This window comes from Protopterus annectens, chromosome 13.part0, assembly GCF_019279795.1.
Source record: "Protopterus annectens isolate FY-2018-M chromosome 13.part0, PAN1.0, whole genome shotgun sequence".
NCBI classification, from domain to species: Eukaryota; Metazoa; Chordata; order Ceratodontiformes; family Protopteridae; genus Protopterus; species Protopterus annectens.
Genome location: NC_056747.1, coordinates 546840616 through 546862525, shown reverse-complemented (window position 1 = coordinate 546862525; position 21910 = coordinate 546840616). Strand labels below are relative to the sequence as shown.

The 21910-nt window shown below is 37.9% G+C and overlaps 1 protein-coding gene across 2 annotated transcripts in view; it reads right to left on the bottom strand.

Moving 5' to 3' along the window:
• Nucleotides 1-21910, bottom strand: part of LOC122787461 (protein spinster homolog 2-like) — a 792211-nt gene that overhangs the window by 659585 nt on the left and 110716 nt on the right. For both annotated transcript variants that reach the window (XM_044054193.1, XM_044054194.1), the window contains exon 2: nt 16466-16531. In XM_044054193.1, coding sequence (XP_043910128.1) covers nt 16466-16531 — 66 coding nt within the window. The remainder of the gene's footprint in view (nt 1-16465; nt 16532-21910) is intronic.

The following is a 21910-nucleotide window of genomic DNA, read 5'->3' as shown; positions in this document are numbered from 1 at the left end:
AGGATGTAGGACAATTTGTTACAAGTCTGACTGCAGTGAAGTATATCACTGAAAGGCTACCTACTGAAATTGTAAAGGTGAATGACAAGAAAGGACCAAAAACACAGGAGAATAGTAAATGTTGAACACTGCCTTTCTCCTTCAGTTATTTCAAAGGGAGGCATGCCATCCAGTACTCCCGATGTGTGTGTGTGTGTGTGTGTGTGTGTGTGTGTGTGGGGGGGGGGGGGCATGTCCCCTGAAACTTATATATACAAACTCCAACACTGTCACACCCAAGTGAAAAGGGAATATTCCAAGGAACAGCAAAGCTCAACTTATTATTTGCAGTCATTCAATTTTGCTGTTTCAGGACTTGCACATATGAGACTTGGAATGTCAAGTTAGCTCATTGGCTAGATTTAGCACAATCTTGGCTTAGTAAATAGCTTTCACTTCTCAGTTTATCAAATTTCACTTATGCAAAATAGTTGCATTTCACTGTATTGTGTGAATATGCACAGAAATCTGTGAATGAAGGTGGTGTGAAAGGAGTACTGGAATAAAGTTTTAGAACAACATTGTATAGGAAGGATGTTTGCCTTGGAGTGTTGGGTTAATACAACTGGTTTGTTGTTACATTTTCACTTACTAGATGAAGTGAATGATATTTCTGTCGTGTGTGTGTGTGTGTGTGTGTGTGTGTGCGCATAATGTGGTCTGGGTATATAATATTAATGAAATAGAGTGTACTTCTAAATCATAGCTTATGGGCTCTGATCATTTAAGTGTTACCTGGGAACTACCGAACACCACCACCACAATGGGTACTCAGGAGGCTTATGGTACTAGTAAGGCATATTTACAGGACTGATTTTCCTCAAATGATTTAACAATCGAAGGACTGTAACTGGAAGAAAATAATGCCTACTGTTGGCTGCTGGGAGATATTTTATGAATATGTCAATGAACTTACTGAGAGACGAGTGTCCTTACCATCTTGAATAAGCCTAAAGATTATAAATGTTCTTGGTGGACAAAAGGTCTTGAGAAGGCACAAAAAAAAGAGAAACACAAAATAAAAAAAAAATATTGGAAGGATATAAGAATAGTCTTAGCCTGATAAAGAAAGGCATATAAAAACTAAAAACTATTTTAGAAATACAAGCCACTAGATAGAATTATAAAAATAATTTGGCAATGGGCACAGCTAGATAACAGGAAAGCATTTTTTAAATGTATGAGAAAATTTAGGAAATACTGGACAGTACATGATAGTCCCATAAGGGCTAGCCACCCAGTGGTGTGAACACTGGGTGTAGATGATGCAGCACCCCAACTCCATGTGCAAAAACGGGAAAAAGGGGAATGCAAACAGATGGATAGGCAGTCCTGTAACTGACTCAGAAAAGCTGGTTAAAATCTTTTTGGATACATTTACTGATTTTTGAGGACCAGGGTAGAGACTAGAGAAGGCGTATTCATTCTCCACATCATATTTATGTCCACTTTCATTCTGGATAAATCATTAAAGGCAATTAAGTCTCATACTAGAGCTGGTTATGACGGCATTAATAGATTCTTCTTGTTGAAAATATTTCAGTATAATTTCTCCTTGCTTGTTCTTCCTAGTTCAGGAGTCTTTAAAAATTGGCTTTCTTGCTGAAATTGGTAAAGAGGCCATTAAGGTACCTACTTCTAAGGGAGAGGGGGATGTGCCCCTTTTGTGGATAAATATATACCAATTTGTTTGAAATGTACCCTCTGGAAATGTTTTGAAAGAGTACTAACCAACTTAGCTGCTGAAAACTGACTTTGTCAGGATTTTATATCAGCATCGTAGCTCTTAACCTTTTGGCACAAAAAATCTGGACAAACCCAAAAATAATGGGGGGCAAAGCCACAAAAATAGAGAGAAATTTTAAATACTGATCAAACTTAGAAAGTTGTTGGAATAAAAGGTCTTGTTTACCATGCACTTTCTGAGGTATACAAAGTCTGAAACTCAAATGCCCGTCATTATTCAGCGAATTCAAACCTCACAGATTTGTCATAAAAATCCAGAAAAATCACAAATTTAATGAGGAACAGCCCAGAAATGAGGCAAAGCTCAGGACATTCTTCGAAAATCTGTACAGTTGACAGGTATGATTAGCATGGCTTTTCTGCAGGTTGGTCTTGTCCAACAGAGTTCTATCAGTCGGTATGTGAAGCACACCGACTGATAGAACTCTGTTGGTATGTGAAGCACACCGACTGATAGAACTCTGCTGGTATGTGAAGAATTGATTGCGGGCTTTTAGTAGGTGTGACTTATTTAGACATGGCAAATGCTGTTGATACAGTCCAAGTATTAGAAATAGATAAAGGGATTTCACTTGGCCCAAATTTAATGGATGCTATTAGGATGTGTTACTATGACATTAAAAATATCCTCCAGACAATCTTCAGTGGAGATGGAAAGGTCCTTCTCCCAATTTATAAACCTGTGATTATAACTACAGATAGAAGCAGCCTTCATTTGTGGATCTAAGCATTTACACGTGGTTAGATTAGATGACTTACTGGGCAAATTAAGAACATCAGGTATCTGTGTTAAAAGTACAAACTGGAGAAACTGTCGTCATTATGCACAATTAACTACAGATTAGTAAACAAAGATTTTATACTGATTGCAAAATGTATGCATAATGACACATTTAGGGGTGATATAGTATTTACTGTAAAGATCAGTCACTGGAGATGAGGAACAACAGTATGTTTGTAAATTATGACAAAATCCAAGAGGCCATTTCATTCCATTGCAGGTTTATAGAGGAACGCATTACCATTATGTATTAAAAAAAAATAGAAACATTTCCCAATTTTTTAAGAAAAGTTTAGATAAGTAGTTGGAAAATAAAGTATTTGCCCCTCTTCTAATTGGTGGCAAACTCTTTGGAGGCCTTTCTAGGCTCTGAGTTTGATACCTAAAGCATTAAAATATTACAATAATGGTTGGAAATTAAATAAATATTCCGTGAAAGGGGTGCTTAAGCTGTTGCATAACAGTGATTTTGGAGTTAATAATATATACAAAGGGGATAATTCCTTCCTGATAGTTTTTTTGTGCTGGAATATTTGCTTAATTCTGGATTAGTAAATATCAGTGTTGGTGTGTCATGGAATATTTGGTTAATTCTGGATTAGTAAACATTAGTGTTGGTGTGTCAGTTTCTGTGTTTATCACTGTGATGTTTGGTGATATGTAATTTGATGTACTGTCCCTAACGCACCAATCACATCATCATTTTCAAGTAGAAGGAAGAGAAACATTTTGCCACAATTCCTTTGCATTGAAATGCTTTGAATTTTAGTTGGGAATCCGTTTATCAAGTTCCTCATAATCTAGTGAACAGCTTTTTATTGTTGGTTCTTTGCTCATTAAAACATTAAAACATAGATAAGACTACTTGATATAGTGAGACAAGGCCAGAATGCTTATCAATGTTAGGTGGATTCTGTTTTTAAAAGGCCAACTGTATGTTGTACTCATTCTAAACATGAAACTAGTCTACATACCTTCATAATGACTTGAATATAATTCTCAGAATGCTTTGGACCTTGGGGGATTATAACTATTCCTCCCACTATATTTTAAAAACAGTTGAAGTTCTAGAAATAGGAAGAACTCAAAATTCAGGAAGGTCGTGGATATTTGATCTAGTTTTGATAGGAAACACAAAATACAGGGATTTAAATTAAAAAAAAATCTCTTGTTTGACAATTCCTGTTTAATATGACCATTTACACTGCATACTGTCCTGTTAAATTCTAGTTAGATCTTGCCAAATGTGGTTTATTTAGGTTCATAGGTGTGTACTAGGCTAATGACCACAAGGGCCTTTTTAAGCATAGCCATGCACCTCAAATCTCTGACAAGTTCTGGTACCCTTGATAAATGTAAGCAGGGACTTAGGAGATGAACCATTTACAGACTGCCTGTGTCCACTAGAGACATAAGTGCTAAACCAGGGATGAATTTCTGGTTCCCCATCCAATTGCCAAAGTTAAACTTGAAGTAGGTTAGGGAAGAACTCCACTTCACATGGATGGGGAAGCCTGTTCCAGATAAGGGGTAGTTGCTGGGATACATACATATATCTCCAGCAGGGCCTATTTCTATAACATGCACATCTTTAGACTGTGTAATCTCGGTGCTGTTTGTTTTGTGGATATGCAGGAGGTCCATCAGAGTGGGATGTGACAATCCCCTGTTTGCCAGGCATAGATCTCCCCTCCACAGCCTGCAGGAGACATAATACAGGGATAGGACTTTGAAGCAGTCTGTACAGGACATGTTATTTATGCCCTGCATTCTGTTAGTGAGGAACCTCTGTGGATGATCCAGTTGTTTGATGTGCCTGGTTAGGTATATACCAAAGGGGGCTCTGTACTCAATGACAGGTCTGATGAATACCGAATATAGTGAAGAATGACCTCCTTGGACCTAGATGCCATATCTTTGTTTACATGTTGCACAACATAAAATGACTTGCTTACTACTGTAGACATGTGATGGTCAAAGGATAGATTACTGTCTATGTATGTCCCAGGACCCTGACTATTGGGTCAACTCTTATGGGTGTGTTATCGATATGAGAGCTACCAGGTGTGAATGACTTCCTGAAGAATACTAGTATGCATTTCTTTGCATTTAGTTTTAGTCCATGGCTCTGACACCAGTTACTTGTTTGTATTAGCCCTTCCAGGAGAATATTAGTGTCAGTGGGGAATTCTGTGACTGCTCCTAATTTGCAATCATCTGCAGATTTTGTCAGCCAGATGTCCTTGACATTGGCCTTGACTTTAGAGAAGTAAATGCCAAATAAGCGGTCCCAGAATGATCTCTAAGGGACTCTGCTTGTGAGGAGCCTTTTTTCGTACAGGTAGACTTCCCAATTGTAACTTCCCGGGTCATGTCTGCAAGCCAGCTGGCTATCCTATTATTCATCTAGTGGCCAGTATATTAATTAGACTGATAGTCTTTGTTCATAACAGGATCGATCTTCAGACAGACATCTTACACCCGATCAGTACAGATCCCTTTAAAGTTTATACTAAGGAGAGTATTCGTACAGTGATTTGTTGGGAAAACTTTATTAGTATAAACACTATGGTGTGGGTCACAGCAAGTGTACAACATATTCACCTAAGCTTTGCAGCCACTGTAGACAGTATGTCTTTCTAACAAACTAGGAGACACCGAGGTATAGTTTTCAATATGAAAAGGTCTTAATTAGGCATCTATATTCATAATGTACATATGTTACTACTGGTAATTAGAACGCCATGGTATCAAAGTTACTATGGAAATAATATCTGCTAGGAATGGGGGGGGGGGGGTTATATAGGAGTTTACTTCCAATTTACCAAGACTGCATTCAAGTGCTTGGGCCAGGAGTGAGTAAATCTTATGCAACTCCCACCTCTGGCAGGAGTTATAGTTACTGAACTATGCAAAGTCTTTTAATGTTTAAATTTTGACAGTGTATTAGTTTTGTGATGGTTGAGTCCCTGTCATGTGTAGTAGTGAATGCTGCAGGACTCTGTCATTGTGAAACTGAACAAAACTAATAGCTGTTCATGATACAAGTGAAACTGAACAAAACTAACAGCTGTTCATGATATAAATGGAAGTAAAACATATTCCTGCATTGTCATCTGGCTGTAGAGAAGGAAATCTGAAGGTCTTTAGTCGACAGAAAGCTGAGGCACAGCCGTACTCTGGCTTCAGATGGAGAACGATTAACATGTGAGAGGATGAGTCAGTGACCAGTTGCATTGTAAAAACCTAAAGTATCTGTATACATTAAATCAAAATGTTTACTTATGTTTTAGTTTGTATCTGTAGACCATTGTCAGCTTAACGATGTTGAGGGGCACTCTAAAATGGAAAACGCAAGCTCAAAATTATGCAATTGGACCCCAGTGACTTGGGAGGTTAATGACACTGGAATTATGCAGTATTAACATCCCAGTTAATTTATAATTGTTGGCGATCTGTCAGGCAGAATGTTGAATGCATATCTCTTCCCAAGATGCACCATTTCTTTTACTTATTAGTAATATGATTCACAGGAGGGATTCAAGGTTTCAGTAGATTTGCTCCTGCAGTGAAAGGTATTGGCTTCTTTTCATAGCAATAATACAGTGATATTAAATGCATATTTAAATAGCAGGATCTATTCACAGACCAGTATTGTAGAGACGTCCACAGGATTATTGTTGCAATTTACTCTATCTACTTTAGAAAACACTTTATACCAGCAGTATCCATTAGTAGGAAGAACAACTGAAAATCCTAAATGTAGGCCTGCCTCTTTGTGGAAAAGAACACTGGGAGAAAATTGTACATGAAAAAAAAAAAAAAAGTCCACGTTATCATCTCACTTATGGGACTATGGAACGAATAAATAAAATATAAAAAGCAGCTAACAAAGCCACAACACCCTTGAACTAACAATACTGTCAAGGAAAATAGAAGTCAACCAGACAGTTTATTAGCATCAACCAGAAAACACAAAAACACACACGTTAACCCAGGTTTTGTCCTCAAAATAAGGACTTCTTCAGTACAATGAACAAAATCAACTTCACATTTAAATAACCAACTGTTACATCACTAATTAATGTCATTAATCAATAAAATCTTCATTAAAACAATTAATTTGAAAAAACTTCATTACAAGCCTTCTATTAATTTCATTGGAATCAACTTAAAGGAGCCACATTGCATCACATTAAATGAAAAATGAAAAACCTAATTTGTATACACTGGTAAAATAAATCCACAAAGTATAAAATGTAAAAATACATATATTACATTACAATTACACTACTTTGAGCCATTGTTAATTGCATAAAACAAATAAATAAAAGGTGGTTGTGTCTAAATTTAATAAAATGTCACAACACCCTCAGCTGATTAGCTGCATGAAGCACTACAGTGGAGTCATTTGCCAGGAAAGATGTGTCACAGCTCAGACTGATATATTCTGTTCTAGAGAGTGGCATTAGAATCTGACCCATGAGACATTTCTGGTATTAAATTACTAGGCCCTTGAAAAGAGCACCACTTTAACTTCTGAGCCTTTCAGCTGTGGAACATCTCTGATGCCTTCCCAGAGGGTTAATTTCTATGGAATTTAGCACACAGAATTAAGTCTAGGTGTGGCTAATGATCTTAATCTTGATGTCCCCATTTTGATTCCTGAAGTCTCTATCTGCCTACTGTGAGACTCTGAGCATGTCACTTAACCAGAGAGCTTCTGGGTTGTTGTTGTGTCTTTCGGCTTTTCCCGGTTAGGGGTTGCCACAGCGGAACTCCGGTCCGCTAATGATTGGTAGTTGATTTTTACGTGCCTGGTTACCAGCCCTGACGCACAACCTTCAACGAAGGTACGCCCATTCATGCATGTCTCCACGCAGAAGACGCTCTAGCTGAGAATCAAACTTGGGTTATCCCTGAAAAACAGGCTAGTGCCCAGAGGGTATACATGGTTAACAAATGAAATGGAAAAGATAAATTAAATAAAAACAGCTGGCCCAGAAAACATTTCTTCTGACAATGACGGATTGAATGAAGTGTTTAGGAGAAGACCATAATTGTAGGAAGCTAAATAAGAATACAGAGAACCAGAAATAAGTATAATGTTTTACTGCTAGAAAGAATGATACCATATACACTCCAGAATCCACAGAAAAATACTACAGTGATACCTTCAAACTAGTTTTAATACTTAATGTGACATTACTAATAGAAATGCTACCCAAATAGTCTTACTGATGAATGTCCTGAAGCTGAGAGGACATTTAATGGTCTTTGGTTCTGAACTTTCTGTAGTTTACAAACTACAGCACATATTCTTACTTACTGCTACTCTAATAACAGTGTTCTTACTGCTCTCACTGGGAATGATTACACTCTGATGTCTGGGATACTAGAAGGCATGTTTAGTCCTGCTGCTCCTTCCTTGCAGTGTCTGAAAGATTTATGCTGTAAATTATTACTAAAGTAATACTGGGAGCGTTTGCAAAATATATCCTCAAGTTCTGGAGACAGTAGCTCATAACGTAAATAAGCTGAAGTAAAGAATTCTATTTCCACAAACTGTAAATGCTGCCGTTCCCTCACTTTACAAAGAGGCCACACAGTACTAGTTCAAATATCTGAAGCGCAGTTGTCCTTGGATGATTGTCTAAATCAGTCCGTTACTTTGAAAAGTAGTTTTCGTGTTGAAACCGTCACCTACACAAACATCCTGTCATCAGAGATGTAATGGTCTTAAGGTAGCTACAGTAATACTGCATGCAGACAAACGTTTGGTGGTGCTTGTATTTTAATCAAAAAAGCAGATGTATTTAGTAAAAGCTGTTTTTTCTTTTTCAGTGACTTCGGTTTAGACACTTGCGAGTATAAGAACTATTCTTTGACCACTTGCCCCTTCCTAAGCCAGGAGAAAGAGAGAGACGTAGAGAAGTTTCCACAAAAGGCAGTCTCACATATATAAGCTCCAATTTTTTAATATCAATGTTCATATACTGCATTTACCTATATTTTTGTACCACTGTGTAAGGAAATGTGTACTTTGTTATAAAATGACATAAAAGGTCATGGATTATACAACTTCGCAGCAAATGTAGGGCACCGTCCATGAAAAGTAATTCTTCATGACACTAAAGCTATAAGAGTTTGCTTTGCATTGGCAGACCATCCATAACTGGCTGCTTGGTCTTCAGGCCTATCTGATGCTAACAATTATAGGGAAAAAACTTACAGAAAGGATCTGACAGCTTACAACTGGAATACTTTAAAAAAGTTTCCAAAACATTTATCAAAACATTTGGGTTGATACATACTTCTATTTTTTTTTAATTTATATTATGCCCAATTTATAGATTCTTGCACTCTTCAATGTAATTTATTGCACTTTATTTCAGTGTTTTATGTTTGATTAAAAACTCTAAATAAATGCAACAGTTGTGGAGTAATCTTTTTAACAAACTTCTACTTTGCGGAAAAATTAGAGCCTGAATAACTTAAAAGCCTACTCTCAGTACAACAGGGAAATAGGTACCATGCAACTCAGCTTTATGCTAACAATCAGCCAGACAATGGTAAATGACAACTGGCATTGCTTTACAATGGTAAGAGAAGGACAGACATGGAAAGAAATGCCAGCTCAGTTACAGATGAGGCTGCAAAAAATATTTTACTATTTGACACAATAAAAGTATATTACAGCCATGAATTCCATTTGTATTATATTGCCTAAGCCACAGTCATTACTTATTTCTGCTGATTTGGTTTGATTACCAAAAGACATAGCTTTGGCTTCTCTACCTGCATCCTGACAATATCCATATTCATATCCCATTGTCCTGCATTTGCAACAGATACTCTGAGGCAGCGTGAAGTTATGCCAGGAGCTGTTTACTCTAAGGTCCGTCTTCTTGCATAGTAGTCATTCTGACGGTGGCACATTCATAAACTTTAGCCATCTTTAGATGATTATGTGAACATGCATTCCTTTTGCTTTTCTTTTATTGCGAACAATCCCACCGGATGTTAGGTACCTGATGGAAGCTTCTGGTGACAGAAATAATGTAGGGAGGCTGTGCTTTGTAAAATGACATAGTGAAAGGTCTGGGAAAAAGGAGTGGATGTGAGAGAGAGAATTATAGTTATAGTCCCCTTTCCTATTAACATGAAAGGTGTGTGTGTGTGTGTGTGTGTGTGTGTGTGTGTGTGTGTGTGTGTGTGTGTGTGTGTGTGTGTTTGTTTGTGTGTGAGAGAGAGAGAGAGTCTTCACTGCAAAACCCTATGATCTATAGATCTCTATCAACAAAGACAATGGCATGGACAAGTGAACAAGATGGAAAGTTAGCAGTAAATGTACTGGAAAAAGGCAGACAGAGGGCTAAAAGCAAAATCCTGTTTACCCGTCTAAAAAATTATGTTCCTATGGAAAGAGGTCACTAAAAGGTGGAAACCATTACCGAACAGTAGTCTGATGTTATTTAATGTTACTTTAGAAATATTGATTGTAACATATTATTGGGAGCAGTAATTCTCATGTTCTTAGGGTGCTGATTTAAATGCTGCTGCACAAACATGCCTACAGACAAAACCTGCTGTTGCTTACTTCATTTGCTACGATTACTAGTCTGAGTGATGGGCTCTGACTGCTACTTCAGAATAAATGGAGATGGTTGCTATGGTGACAAATCAGCTATAAAAAAGTGAGATCTAGTGGTGACGGCACTCCATCAGTCTATGTGTCCTTGATTGTCGAGTACTGGTATATCACTTCATTATACCTAGCTTTGCTTTCTGCTGCTCTAACAACACAAGATGCACACTGCAGATGTGAAAAGCCTGGCAGAAGGGGCCATCTTTTCATCCACTGCAGTGAAGTATCCCGTCAGTCTACCCCTTGCAATCAGAGGCACAATCAGAAAATCCCATCTATACTGCATATATGTGGCAGCAGCCTAGCAGGCACTCATTTTCCACAATGCGTTACAAAGAGATTGTTCTCTGCAGGATTTGCTAGGAGTTAAACACTACAGTAACCTGCAGTGCTACAAAAATGTGTATGCAGAGTCTCCAACAAGAGTACCGCTGCCTTAGACACTGCCAAGCTTCTTTCTTTCTTTGAGAAAGCTTGCCTCTTGAAATAATACATCTGCTGCCTTTTTTTACCATCTTTATGCTCCGTCATCTAGGTTATGATGACTTTATATGTGCTTTGAGGAGTAGATACTGCCCGGTTTACACATGATTAAGTGTAAGCCTATAGTGTGTGTCTAGTAAACTTTTATGTAATGTTTTTAATTAAAAAAAAAATACTCCGAGTCCTGTAGAATTCTATTTATGGAGAGTAAGCAAAGGCATCCAAAAGGTCACTTACTTGCAAACTTACTTTACATAAAAATGTATATTTGTAAAATATTATGCACATTTTGACAGTATCAAGTAGATGGCAATAACTGTCATGACAGCCTTCCTAAACAATGTGACCCTTAGTAGACTCCATAGCTAGGGTGGGGTGAAAGGAGAAGCTGGCCAAAGTGGAAGCTATTAAGGTGGCATGAACAGCAATGCATTTATTATTGGTAATTTGGCATTAAGGCCAGGACTCCATCATTTAAACAGATGCAGTTGTTGAAATGAGTGAGAGAGAGTTTTCTGCAACACTGAGCCTTGGAAGGCCTTTTTTATTTTTGCTTCTCAACATTGGTTTGATGTGGGCACTAGTTTGGGGACTGCCCAGGGTTTTAATTTACCTGCATAGGGCTCTGTCCTTTCTGAATGTTAAGTATAATCAGGAATCGCTTACATGACATGTGGAGATTTTGTTTTCCCTATTAGAAAAAAAGTCATTTCATTAACTCTGGATCTCTCAAAAAAGAATATTCCCAGGCATGTTCCCCTCAGTATGGTATTTCTAACTGTTTGCACACATGTTGCACATAGCTTACTTTCAAATACACTTGCTTTGGATATATTGGGCGTTTGTTAACTGAAAAATATTGCATCTAATTTTCATTCATTCATTTATTGGCTGACACCACTATATCTTATTGAGGGTTGTGGGAGAGGGAGTTAATCCCACCAAGAGGCAGGTGTAAAACAAGCAACTAATTCTGGATGTATATCAGCTCGTAGCAGGATGCACACATGGACTCGCACACTGCATGCGCATCTACGAATGTGTAAGGAAACTGGAACACTCCATGAACTCTATGTTCACAAAGGGAGGACTTGTCTCCTGCATCTCTTTACCCTCACCCTTCCAAGCCTCGTGTACCTTTACTTCAGCCTTAATAGATTTTCTGGCATCCTTATATAACTACAATGACATCGTTCTCTTTTGTTTTTTTTTTTTCTTTCTTCAGTATCTTGCTTATGCCCTCCAGAACACCACGTGTGACCATTCTGCTGAAGTGAAACATCTAGGGTGTGTGTTATACTGCTATTTACTTTGAAGTTCACTTACTTGGTCTTTGCCCTCAGAAATATAGAGCCAGTTATGGCTATATTCCAGTGTAACCCCTGTTCAGACATTGCATATTGATATAATAATACTGCTATACTTTGTTTATGACTTATCAACTGCCTATGGTTCCTTGATATACGAATCCTTAGAAGTCACTTGCCTGCTTATATTAGACAGGAAGCATCGATTGCTCAGGATTCATATGCAATATCTGTAGAGAGTTTCCTTTTCCTAATGATGTCAATCTGACTATGTAATTGGTATATACACATTATTATTAATAACATGTCTGGCAAACATGGCGTTATTAGTTTATGCATAGTTTTATATTTTGGTTGCTAATGTACATAATGATAAATATGAAAGGAGCATAATCAGCTTGTCTAGTTCTTTAATTCTTGCTAGAATAGGCTGAAGAATGTTTTATCACACAGACTAGATAAATTAATATTCTTAGTGTTAATGAAGTCTCATAATTCATGGTGAAAAATCTGTAATGTGCATCCAGCTCATATAATTACCGTCTATTGAAATTCTGTATTACTTGAGTCACAGTGATGTCACAGATGTCTCACTGCTCAGTAGCATTTGTGCAGCTACTTATAACAGTGGCAAACCTTGGCATTTGCAAAAGAAGCATATATTTTTCTGATGGATCTAGTATACCTTGCTGAAAAATCTCAGTTTCCTACACTCTGCAATCCACAGGCACAATAAAGTAATGAAAACCAACCAAAACTAGAACAGCAGCACAATAAAATTAATTAAAAAAAAAAAAAAAAATTTTGCTGAACGTCATTACATTGAAAATGCTGTTCAGTGGAAACTCATGTGGGGGACTGCCCCCCCCCCCTCCTAATTATATATGCCAACTTAGAGATTGCACTACAGCGGAGAAAAAGGCAAATTTCCTGATCCCTACCATAATGTCGTCTTACTTCAATGGCTCTGTGAAGACTGGTAGAGATGGGTGAAGGATGCCAGCCTAGTCAAATAGAATTTGGAGCATAATTCTATCATTTGTAAAATACTGTGAAATGTTGAACTTAAAACAATGTGGCAACATTGCCCTCTGCTGTAAAGAAAGCTAAGTCAAGCATTTCTTGTTGGTCCTTGGAAATTAAAATTATTTCAGGAGTGCCTTTGAGGTTTATAAGTCGGCACCAGTCCGGCTAAATGAAGGCTCCCTGCCTATTGTTTTAAGGCTAAAGTTAATGACCAGAATTTACATGTGGAATGTCCTTTATTGCTCTAAGTGTAAAAGAATGTAAATGCAGTTTCTGTCAGCCTGGGAACACCAGTAAAGTGTGACATGATGTAATGTTTTATCAGAATCGCAGTCTCAATTTAAGCAGTGAGAACCAGAGATTATTAAGCATTTATGTCTGACTATCCAACTCACAGCACTGCCTGTTGCTCTATGTAAGCAAGTTATTTTAGAAGTGTGTTTTCTTGTAGCAATAGCTAGGAATTAGAACATTTAGACCAAGTGTTTTTTCCTGTGATGTCAGAACTGTACTACTGATTTATTTTAAGTATTTCTGTGTGATCTATGAACTTTTGACTAGCACTGTGTAGTAGAAAGTATTGTCTTGTGGTTTTAATTATTTATTATTAAATATTTTAAAACCTTTTAACTTTGGCTGTTTTGTGTAGAGATATGTTAAGCTCTAAGAGTACATTGCATGTATATAAGGATCCTGTACCAGGTCACTCCAATAAGCCTTGAGATTGTTTAGTCACACTTACCAATTGGATAATAATATTGCACAGTAATAGTTGGACACCCTTTTAAGGGCCTTTGGGTAGCTGATAATATTATCTGAGTGGTGGCAGCCGATACTACCATATAGTCTGGGTAAAGGGGGCACAGCTGGAGAACCTGTGCCAGCTTTCCCCAGAAGTGTCTGTGTGGTTGTATAACCTCTTATCTCAAAAGCATGTGTGTGTCAGTTACTTGGGCAGGGACACAAAGCACTGGTTGGACAGCGAGGGTGCTGGAGGTTTTAGCTTGCCCAGCTAGGCTGAGATCTGGACCCTATAGCTGTGTCAGTGGGGAGTCTTATTGGGGACTTGGAGAGCAAGGGAGCGACCAGCCCCGGACAGACTGTGATCTCTGTGTGCTCTTAAGGGAGATTGCACTTTACTGTGTGTATTTGTTATCCTTTACTCATATATGAGACGTTCTCTCTGGTGTTAGTGGTGAGGATTGAGGCTCCTTGATTGCTGGGCCAGGGCATGGGCGTCACAGGTTCGATGAACAGCATGTTCGATGAAACATGCATTTTGATGCCTTTTCTGCATGATGAGTGAATATAAGACCCAAAAAAAATAAACTGTAGACAATGACTGATAAAACAAATGAAAAAGCACACCAAAATAAGCATGTTTATAAGCATGGGCACACCTCTCAACTGTCCAGATTTTTGTCTTATATTTTGGTCTGCTCCTCAAGAAAATTGTGGTTTTCTGGCAAATTACTAAGGATTGAAGTCAATAAATAATAACGTTTGAGTTGCAATCTTCATATCTTTCAGACAATGCAGGCCAACACAAAATGTGTTATTCTAGCAACTTTTGAAGTTTATAAGATCAGCATTTTAAAATCTGTCCCTACTGCTGTCCTTTGTCCCCCAATTACTTTTGGCTTTGTCCAGCTTGTTTATACTGAGAGGTTGAAAGGTATGGCTGCATGGGACAAGTGCCCTATACACCACATGCAGGGAGAGCTACACCTCACACATACCTTACTACTGATATACACTAACTGCATGATCACACGGACATGACAGAAGGAAAACCAGTGGCATTGTGCGATTCCAGCTGTTTCCCTTACTCTGTGCCTGCACGAACTTTAATTCTGCCAATTATAATGGAAACATATAAAGATACTAATCATTTACTGAACAGTATTAAATATTCAATACATACTGCCTTTGTTAATGACAAAGTGTCTTGTTCACATTTGTGTTATTATGCAAATAGCCCTAAAAGGGTATATACTTATCTGTGGGTACAACAAGACTGTTTTTCTGTCTTGGTATAGCATTACTTCAAGAACTTCACTCTTTATGTGGCCAAATACCTCACAGAAAGCACAGACGTCCTGTTTAAAGTACGAACATGTTATTCTGTTTACCATGTTGCTGTAGCAATAGTACAGAGCTTGTTATTCTGCAGTAAATGAGTAACTACAGCAGGATGACATTGGGAGTAAATGTGGCACAGACATGCACTTGTATATGGTGCATAGACCTGCTGTGTGAATTACAGATTTAAAATGACAAAAGATCAGGAAAGTAAGAATTACCACTTAAATTCTTAAGGTAACTGTACATAACACACACACACACAGACGCACACCGACACACACACACACAGACAGACAGACACAGAGGCACACACACACACACACACACACACACACACACACACACACACACACACACACACAGACACACACAGACACACACAGACACACACAGACACACTCTGGCAAGACTGTATAATATTAGGATAAGGTAATTTCCCTTTTTACTTCCCTTTTTCCAAGTATTAGTATATGATCTCAGGGTCAGTATATTTAAGTTAGGGGGGGGGAGGGGGAGCCCCCTGCAAAAATGAAAAATGTGCACTTTCTTTGACAATTCCTTATTTCAATGCATTTATTTTACTTTGAAAGATGCTGTTCAAGGAAAGGGTATTTACCTACAACCCATACATTTGTGCGTGAGTATGTGTGTGTGTCTGTGTATATATGTGTGTGTTCGTGCGTTTAGTGTGAATTTAACAATTCAATCAGCAAATTATTTGAAAAACCCAGGCAGGTGGAAAAACTTGCAAACTACACACAGATGGTAACTGCAGACCTAGATTAAACCATAGATTATGGACAGGGAAACAAAAAAGCAGCCACAGAGCCACCCTGGATATGTTAAACAAGTGGGCAGGTCTAATGACATTCTAGCCATTTAATCAGCTGCAGTGCAGCTACAATAACAATAAGTGAAAGGTGATTCATTTCCTTAGCAGCAGTGATGTCACAGCTGATGATGTCAAGCAAAATGTCACAGTCAGTGTTGCTGCACAGCAGATAACACAATGGATAAAATAGCAAGGTAAATTAGTTGTCTGAATAAGTTGCACTGAATAGCACACCTAGCAACATTTTTAATTAAACAAACAAAATTTGTAAGCAAAAGACAGTATCTGAAAAAGCCTTTAAAATCTAATTGTAGCACACAAAATATAGACACTATTCATGAAAGCATATATTTCTTTAGTTTAATTAGCATATACTTATTTTTTTCATGATGTAACATAACTAAAATGGTCTTAATGTTGCAATTAAGTACTGTTATTTATTAAAAATAATTTAGAAGAGGTTTATGTGGGGGTTTGCATGAGGGTTGGGGTAGGCGACAGCGTTAAAACACTCTTACCTGTTTGAAGTAAACCAGCTCCACTGTCACTGACCTGAAAATGTCGCTGTATATCTAGTAATACACCTGTAAAGAAAAGCAGAAAAAATCAGTTCTCTTTAAATGACTGATGTGACATGAATAAACTATGTGTAGCTATTTTGCAAATATTCCAATGTGGAGTTAGAGAGTTAAAAAATATCTACTACTCTTCAGGAGATATCTTACTATTCCTGCAGTTTAAGTTCCTCTTTTGCGATGCATGCTAGAAAAAACAGCTGATCTAAAAGCAGCTGAATGCCAATTTTAAAATCAGAATTCATCATTCTCCCACCCTGCACCCACCCACCCACATGCACACACAGACATCGCTTTCTCAAACCGGTTTCTTGCTACTTATCCCCATTACAACAGGAAAAGATAGTCGATACTGATAAGCATGCAGATATCCAAGTGTGGTACCATTTTCAAAATCACTGCTTGCTCAATCTTAGTTTGTTATAGGCCCTGATGGACACATCAACTTTATTTGAAACTGAAGTTTGTATAGAGGCAGAACTTAATAACCTGTAATGTCATTAACAGACATAAAGCAAAAAAATGTATATATATTCCACCAATAGATGTTTTCAGCTTCAGATCTTTGAGTGGAAGTTTCTGTGTCAACAGAATAAATTATCTGTCGATAGCAAGTACTGACGAAATTGGTAGGCTTTAGCAAAACTTTGCCTAATCAGTTTCATGGTTAATTTTTTTTAGTAAATTTCCAGTACACTGAATAAATGCCAACATTTTTGATAAAAAGTAAGTGGAATCATGCTAATGATTTGAAAGTTCCTTTACTTCTAAAGTAAACATTTTTTTTTCAAAATTTAAAATATTACTGTATATCAAAACTTCAGTTTACTTACTACTATTGTTAAAGGAATGAGTCAGTTCTATTTACTCCAATATTGTCTTCCATATAATAAAGATTCCTGCTATTTCTTTGTTTTGATTCAGTTTGAATGTTAACATCTGCTTGTCATACAGAACAGGTAAGAATGTCATGAGCTCGTCTTTACTGCTTCATGACAGACAGTTGCCTTTTGCATAATTTAGCATAATTTAATAGGGAATGCTTGTGAACCAGCATTTGGGGCTGACTGCAAAGACAGATAAAATTCCCTTTGTACATAGAGAAGACAACCTCTCACAGTCTTTGCATTTGCTTAATTAGACAAAGCCTCGAACTTGCCTTAGGCATGATTAAGATCCTCACTTTTGGGAGACCCTTGTTAAACTTTATACCCATCAACTTTTTCTGAGCCATTTTATTTGTATACATCATACATTTTTTCCAATTTAAGGTGTATGTATTGAACACTCAAACTTGACTAATGCAGCATCTCTAATATTTTATATATATATATATATATATATATATATATATATATATATATATATATATATACACACACACACACACACACACACACACACACACACACACACACACACACACACACACACACACACACACATACTGGTAACAAAAGTGGTTAAAATGAAGAGACTGGTCGGCAGACTCTCTTCAGCCAGGATCCAGGCCTACAGGGAAACAGAGGACAAAACAAGGATGCAGTACACATAGAGGACCATGACTGGGTTGCCAATCATAACCAGAAAGGTCTTTGTGGTCGTTACCCTAGTAAACGCCTATGAACCTGTGTGTTCCAGACATGGATGCCAAGAAATTCACTTTGAGAGAGAAGCTCAAGAACACATAATTTAAGGTTATAATCAGTGAATCGATCATAATTCTTTGTAGTGCACGGAGCTTTATCTGCTCTATGTACTAGCACTTACAGGAAAAAAAAAACGCTACCTGATTTGCAGGCTTTCAAAGCTAGAAAACACTGAGTGGATGCTGTCAGAAAGGGAGTGCAACTTAATCTATTACATTTACACTTACATTTCATGCCACTCAACTGTCCAGGTATTCAGAAAACAATGAGATAATTGCTTCATATGTCTCTCGTACAGTCAGCGGTTTTCAGACAAACACAAACCACTGAGGTTTGAAGTCACTAAATATAAAATTAATTTGAGTTTCAGAATTAGTATCCTTCAGAAAATGAATGTGAGCATATTCTGTTTTTCTAGAAGCTTTCTAAGTTCTTTAGAGGAGGTTAGGGACATGTCACCAGTAGGGACAGCAGACAGAAACAAATTTCTGTCACTGTCATTTCCTGATCATTACTGGCAGATTTTACTGCCAAGCACTAGACCTAACCTTAACTTTAGCAGGGGTGGTTAACATTTGTTAAAGGGACAATCCCAGCGTTTAAAATTCGGGTCCACTCTAAAGCAAAGCAAAGTAATGCCCACTCAACCGCGTCACTCAAATTCCCCACCCACAGTGTCAATTAGCTTGGAAACATCCTGTATGGCTTCAGTTCCAATCCTGGTTTGGCTCCTGACTGCACCCGCACTTTAACTTTGTGTTCCTGTCTCAGTGCTATTGGACTTAAAATCTGTGACATTTCTCACATTGGGTAACCGTTTTTTTAATTTTTTTTCAATTTATGTGTCGATATGTTGAACTGTGTCCCTGAGAGGCAGTTTCACTTATACTTGCTAAATGGTCCCATTCTGCTGTTTGCAGTGAATACAATGTTTTTCAGCCATGCACCACTCTGGAACTGAACTGGTTATTCAGAATGTAATGACTGTGCTCCATGCACTACAAAACAGTTACTTTCATCACAAGCTGAAGCCAAGGTGTACAAAACAGCTGTATTTCACAGTGACCCTTACTAGTGAAAGAAAAACTAGTAGAGTGTTTAATAACTTCAGAGAGTTACATTTAACTTGGGAGATAAAGCTCACGTTCTTGACAATTTTTATTTCACTTCAAAGTTATAACGGATTGTAGCATTTAGTAATACCTCTAGACATTAGGTTTAAAGCAAGTGCAGGCTTATTCCTTTAAAAGATTTTTATTTTGTTTAGATTTACATAGGCCAAGGGTTCTTGTTTCTTTACAACTGCAAGCAGGTGGCACTACAATCTCAGTGGCTAATCCTAATAATTGTGCTTCTCTAGCACAACACCAAAATAGAAATCATCTGGCTCCATATTACTGCTCAGGTCTGTATTACATCCGGGAAAACCCCTTTCAGCGAATGGCTCTTAGACGAATGATAACCAGTGAAATGCAACTCTCACGAATGGCCATTTCAGTGAATTTTTTCCTAGGGGGAACAAAAAAAAAATGCTTGGCCATAATTGGGAATGTGTCCTTTTCTCCACTGTAGTGCAATCTCAGAGTTGGTATATTTAGTTAGGGGATGGGGGCACAGCCCCTCACTTTGAAGGGTTAAATTTTGTCTGGTTTTAGGTTAGCCAGGTGTTTTTTCCCTTAGGAAAAAATTTGCTGGAATGGCCATTCGAGGGAGTTAGATTTCACTGGTTATCGTTTGGCAAACAGTCGTTTGCTGCAAGGGATTTTCATGGACGCAATATAGACCTTTACTGCTCATTTCAGTTAACATACAAAACAGAGACATTTGTCATCTAAAAGAGAAATTTACACCCCTAAATATGCAAACTGTTGTTGACCTGTAATAGATTATTTGGAACCCTATTTCCATACATTGAAATACTACCCTACCCTTAATTTGCTTTAAGAGAACTTCTCAGATTGATGGTGTGAGGTATACAACACAGCCTTGAAAAAAGTCACAATGGGCCAGAGACAAGCTTCCTGTTGATTATGTTTTTTTTAGATTATACACCAAAAGAGCACCCAGGTAGATACACTTATACAGGTGTACATTTGTGATAGCGAATGGTCATTTTCATATACACGGTTCAGCTAATCATAAGCTCACGATAATAAGTGTTTAAAGCAAACACGACTAGCTTACCTGTATCAGGGACTTCCTGTTTTCATCATTTAGTAATATAGCATTTACCAGCATTTCAGCTGCACAGTGGCGCTGCCTAGAATTCTCTAACATGCTAAGCATTGTTTAGGTTTAGGAGATTAAGTAGCCAATAGAACTTAAAAAGTTTTAATTTTTAGAGGAAAAATGTCTGGTCACAAATTGGACAGTCCTTTTTGATGCAGCATTCCTGGACAGCAGACTGTGACAAATGAAGCTTATTTATTATTAAGTTAAATTTGTAAACTGGATTGGTGCAGTAGTCGTGCACAATGCATTCTGAACCCAGACTCGCCTTAAAATGCAGGACAGTTTACACTAACAAATCCATTTACAGCAGCTCATTTAAAGAGATGAGGTTTCTCAATGTTTTCACGAAGGCAACCTGTCTCTGATACTATGACTACCACATTAAAACAACTGCTGAGGACCATAACCTAAGTGCCCATATTTGCATACAATATTCAGCGGTGATCCTTAGCATTAACAGAAGCTAAACATTTAGCTGACGAATATCATTCATCATGGGGGAGGGGGAATTACCCACCAGAATTTGCTTGTATGCTGCTGGACAAACAAAGACCATGGCTGTCAGCACATGCACAGCTCTGCTATCCAGCTGGTCAAGAGGCGGTACATTATGTAGATGATGGGAATTAACATAAGAGAAAATATAAAATGCAACAGACTGCTATTATTAGCCCTGTGGACCTGCATGGCCTGACATACAGACCTTAAGCATGCTCATTCATTCATATGATCTCACACACACACACACACACACACACACACACACACACACACACACACACACACACACACACACACACACACACACACACACACACACGCCATGCTATTCTGCATGGTAAATCACCAAGGTAGAAGCATTCACTCTCCAAAACAGCACCTTTGCTGTATGGGTCCCTATGAAAGCAGATAGATACACAAGTACAATTATATGTATATATACATACACACAAACACACACGTGCTTGCCGCATGTATTTCTGCATGCTAGAGCATGAAGTCAAAAGCTTTCATTCCCCAAAACAGGTCCTGTGCTTTATGTGACCTTATGAAAGCAGATACACAAACAACGACTAGACACACACACAATTTTGTTGAGTATTAGAGATTCTATACAGAAGCGTTTGGCCTCCATATCAGACCCCATGTTATATGTGGCTCTATGAAGGCACACTGTAGATAAGTCTAGGACTGCATATCATGATTCATGGTATTTGAGAGGCAGGACAAGTTCCATAACACTTCTGATCTATTACCCTACAAAACCACGACTTAGTCAAAGAGCAGCTTTGCATCCATAAGTCCCAGTGGTAATACTAAACAGGGTTTCACATTGATAAACAGCGATACTTTACGTTTACTCAAAATCTGATACCTGGTAGTGCCAGTGGAAAAGGAAGCGCCAGGAAAAATGGGGGGGGGGGTGTTGTTACTCCTTTGGATAATTAACCAATTTGCTTTTAACTATGACAACTCTGCTGATTTTTATGATACTTCCTGGAATGTC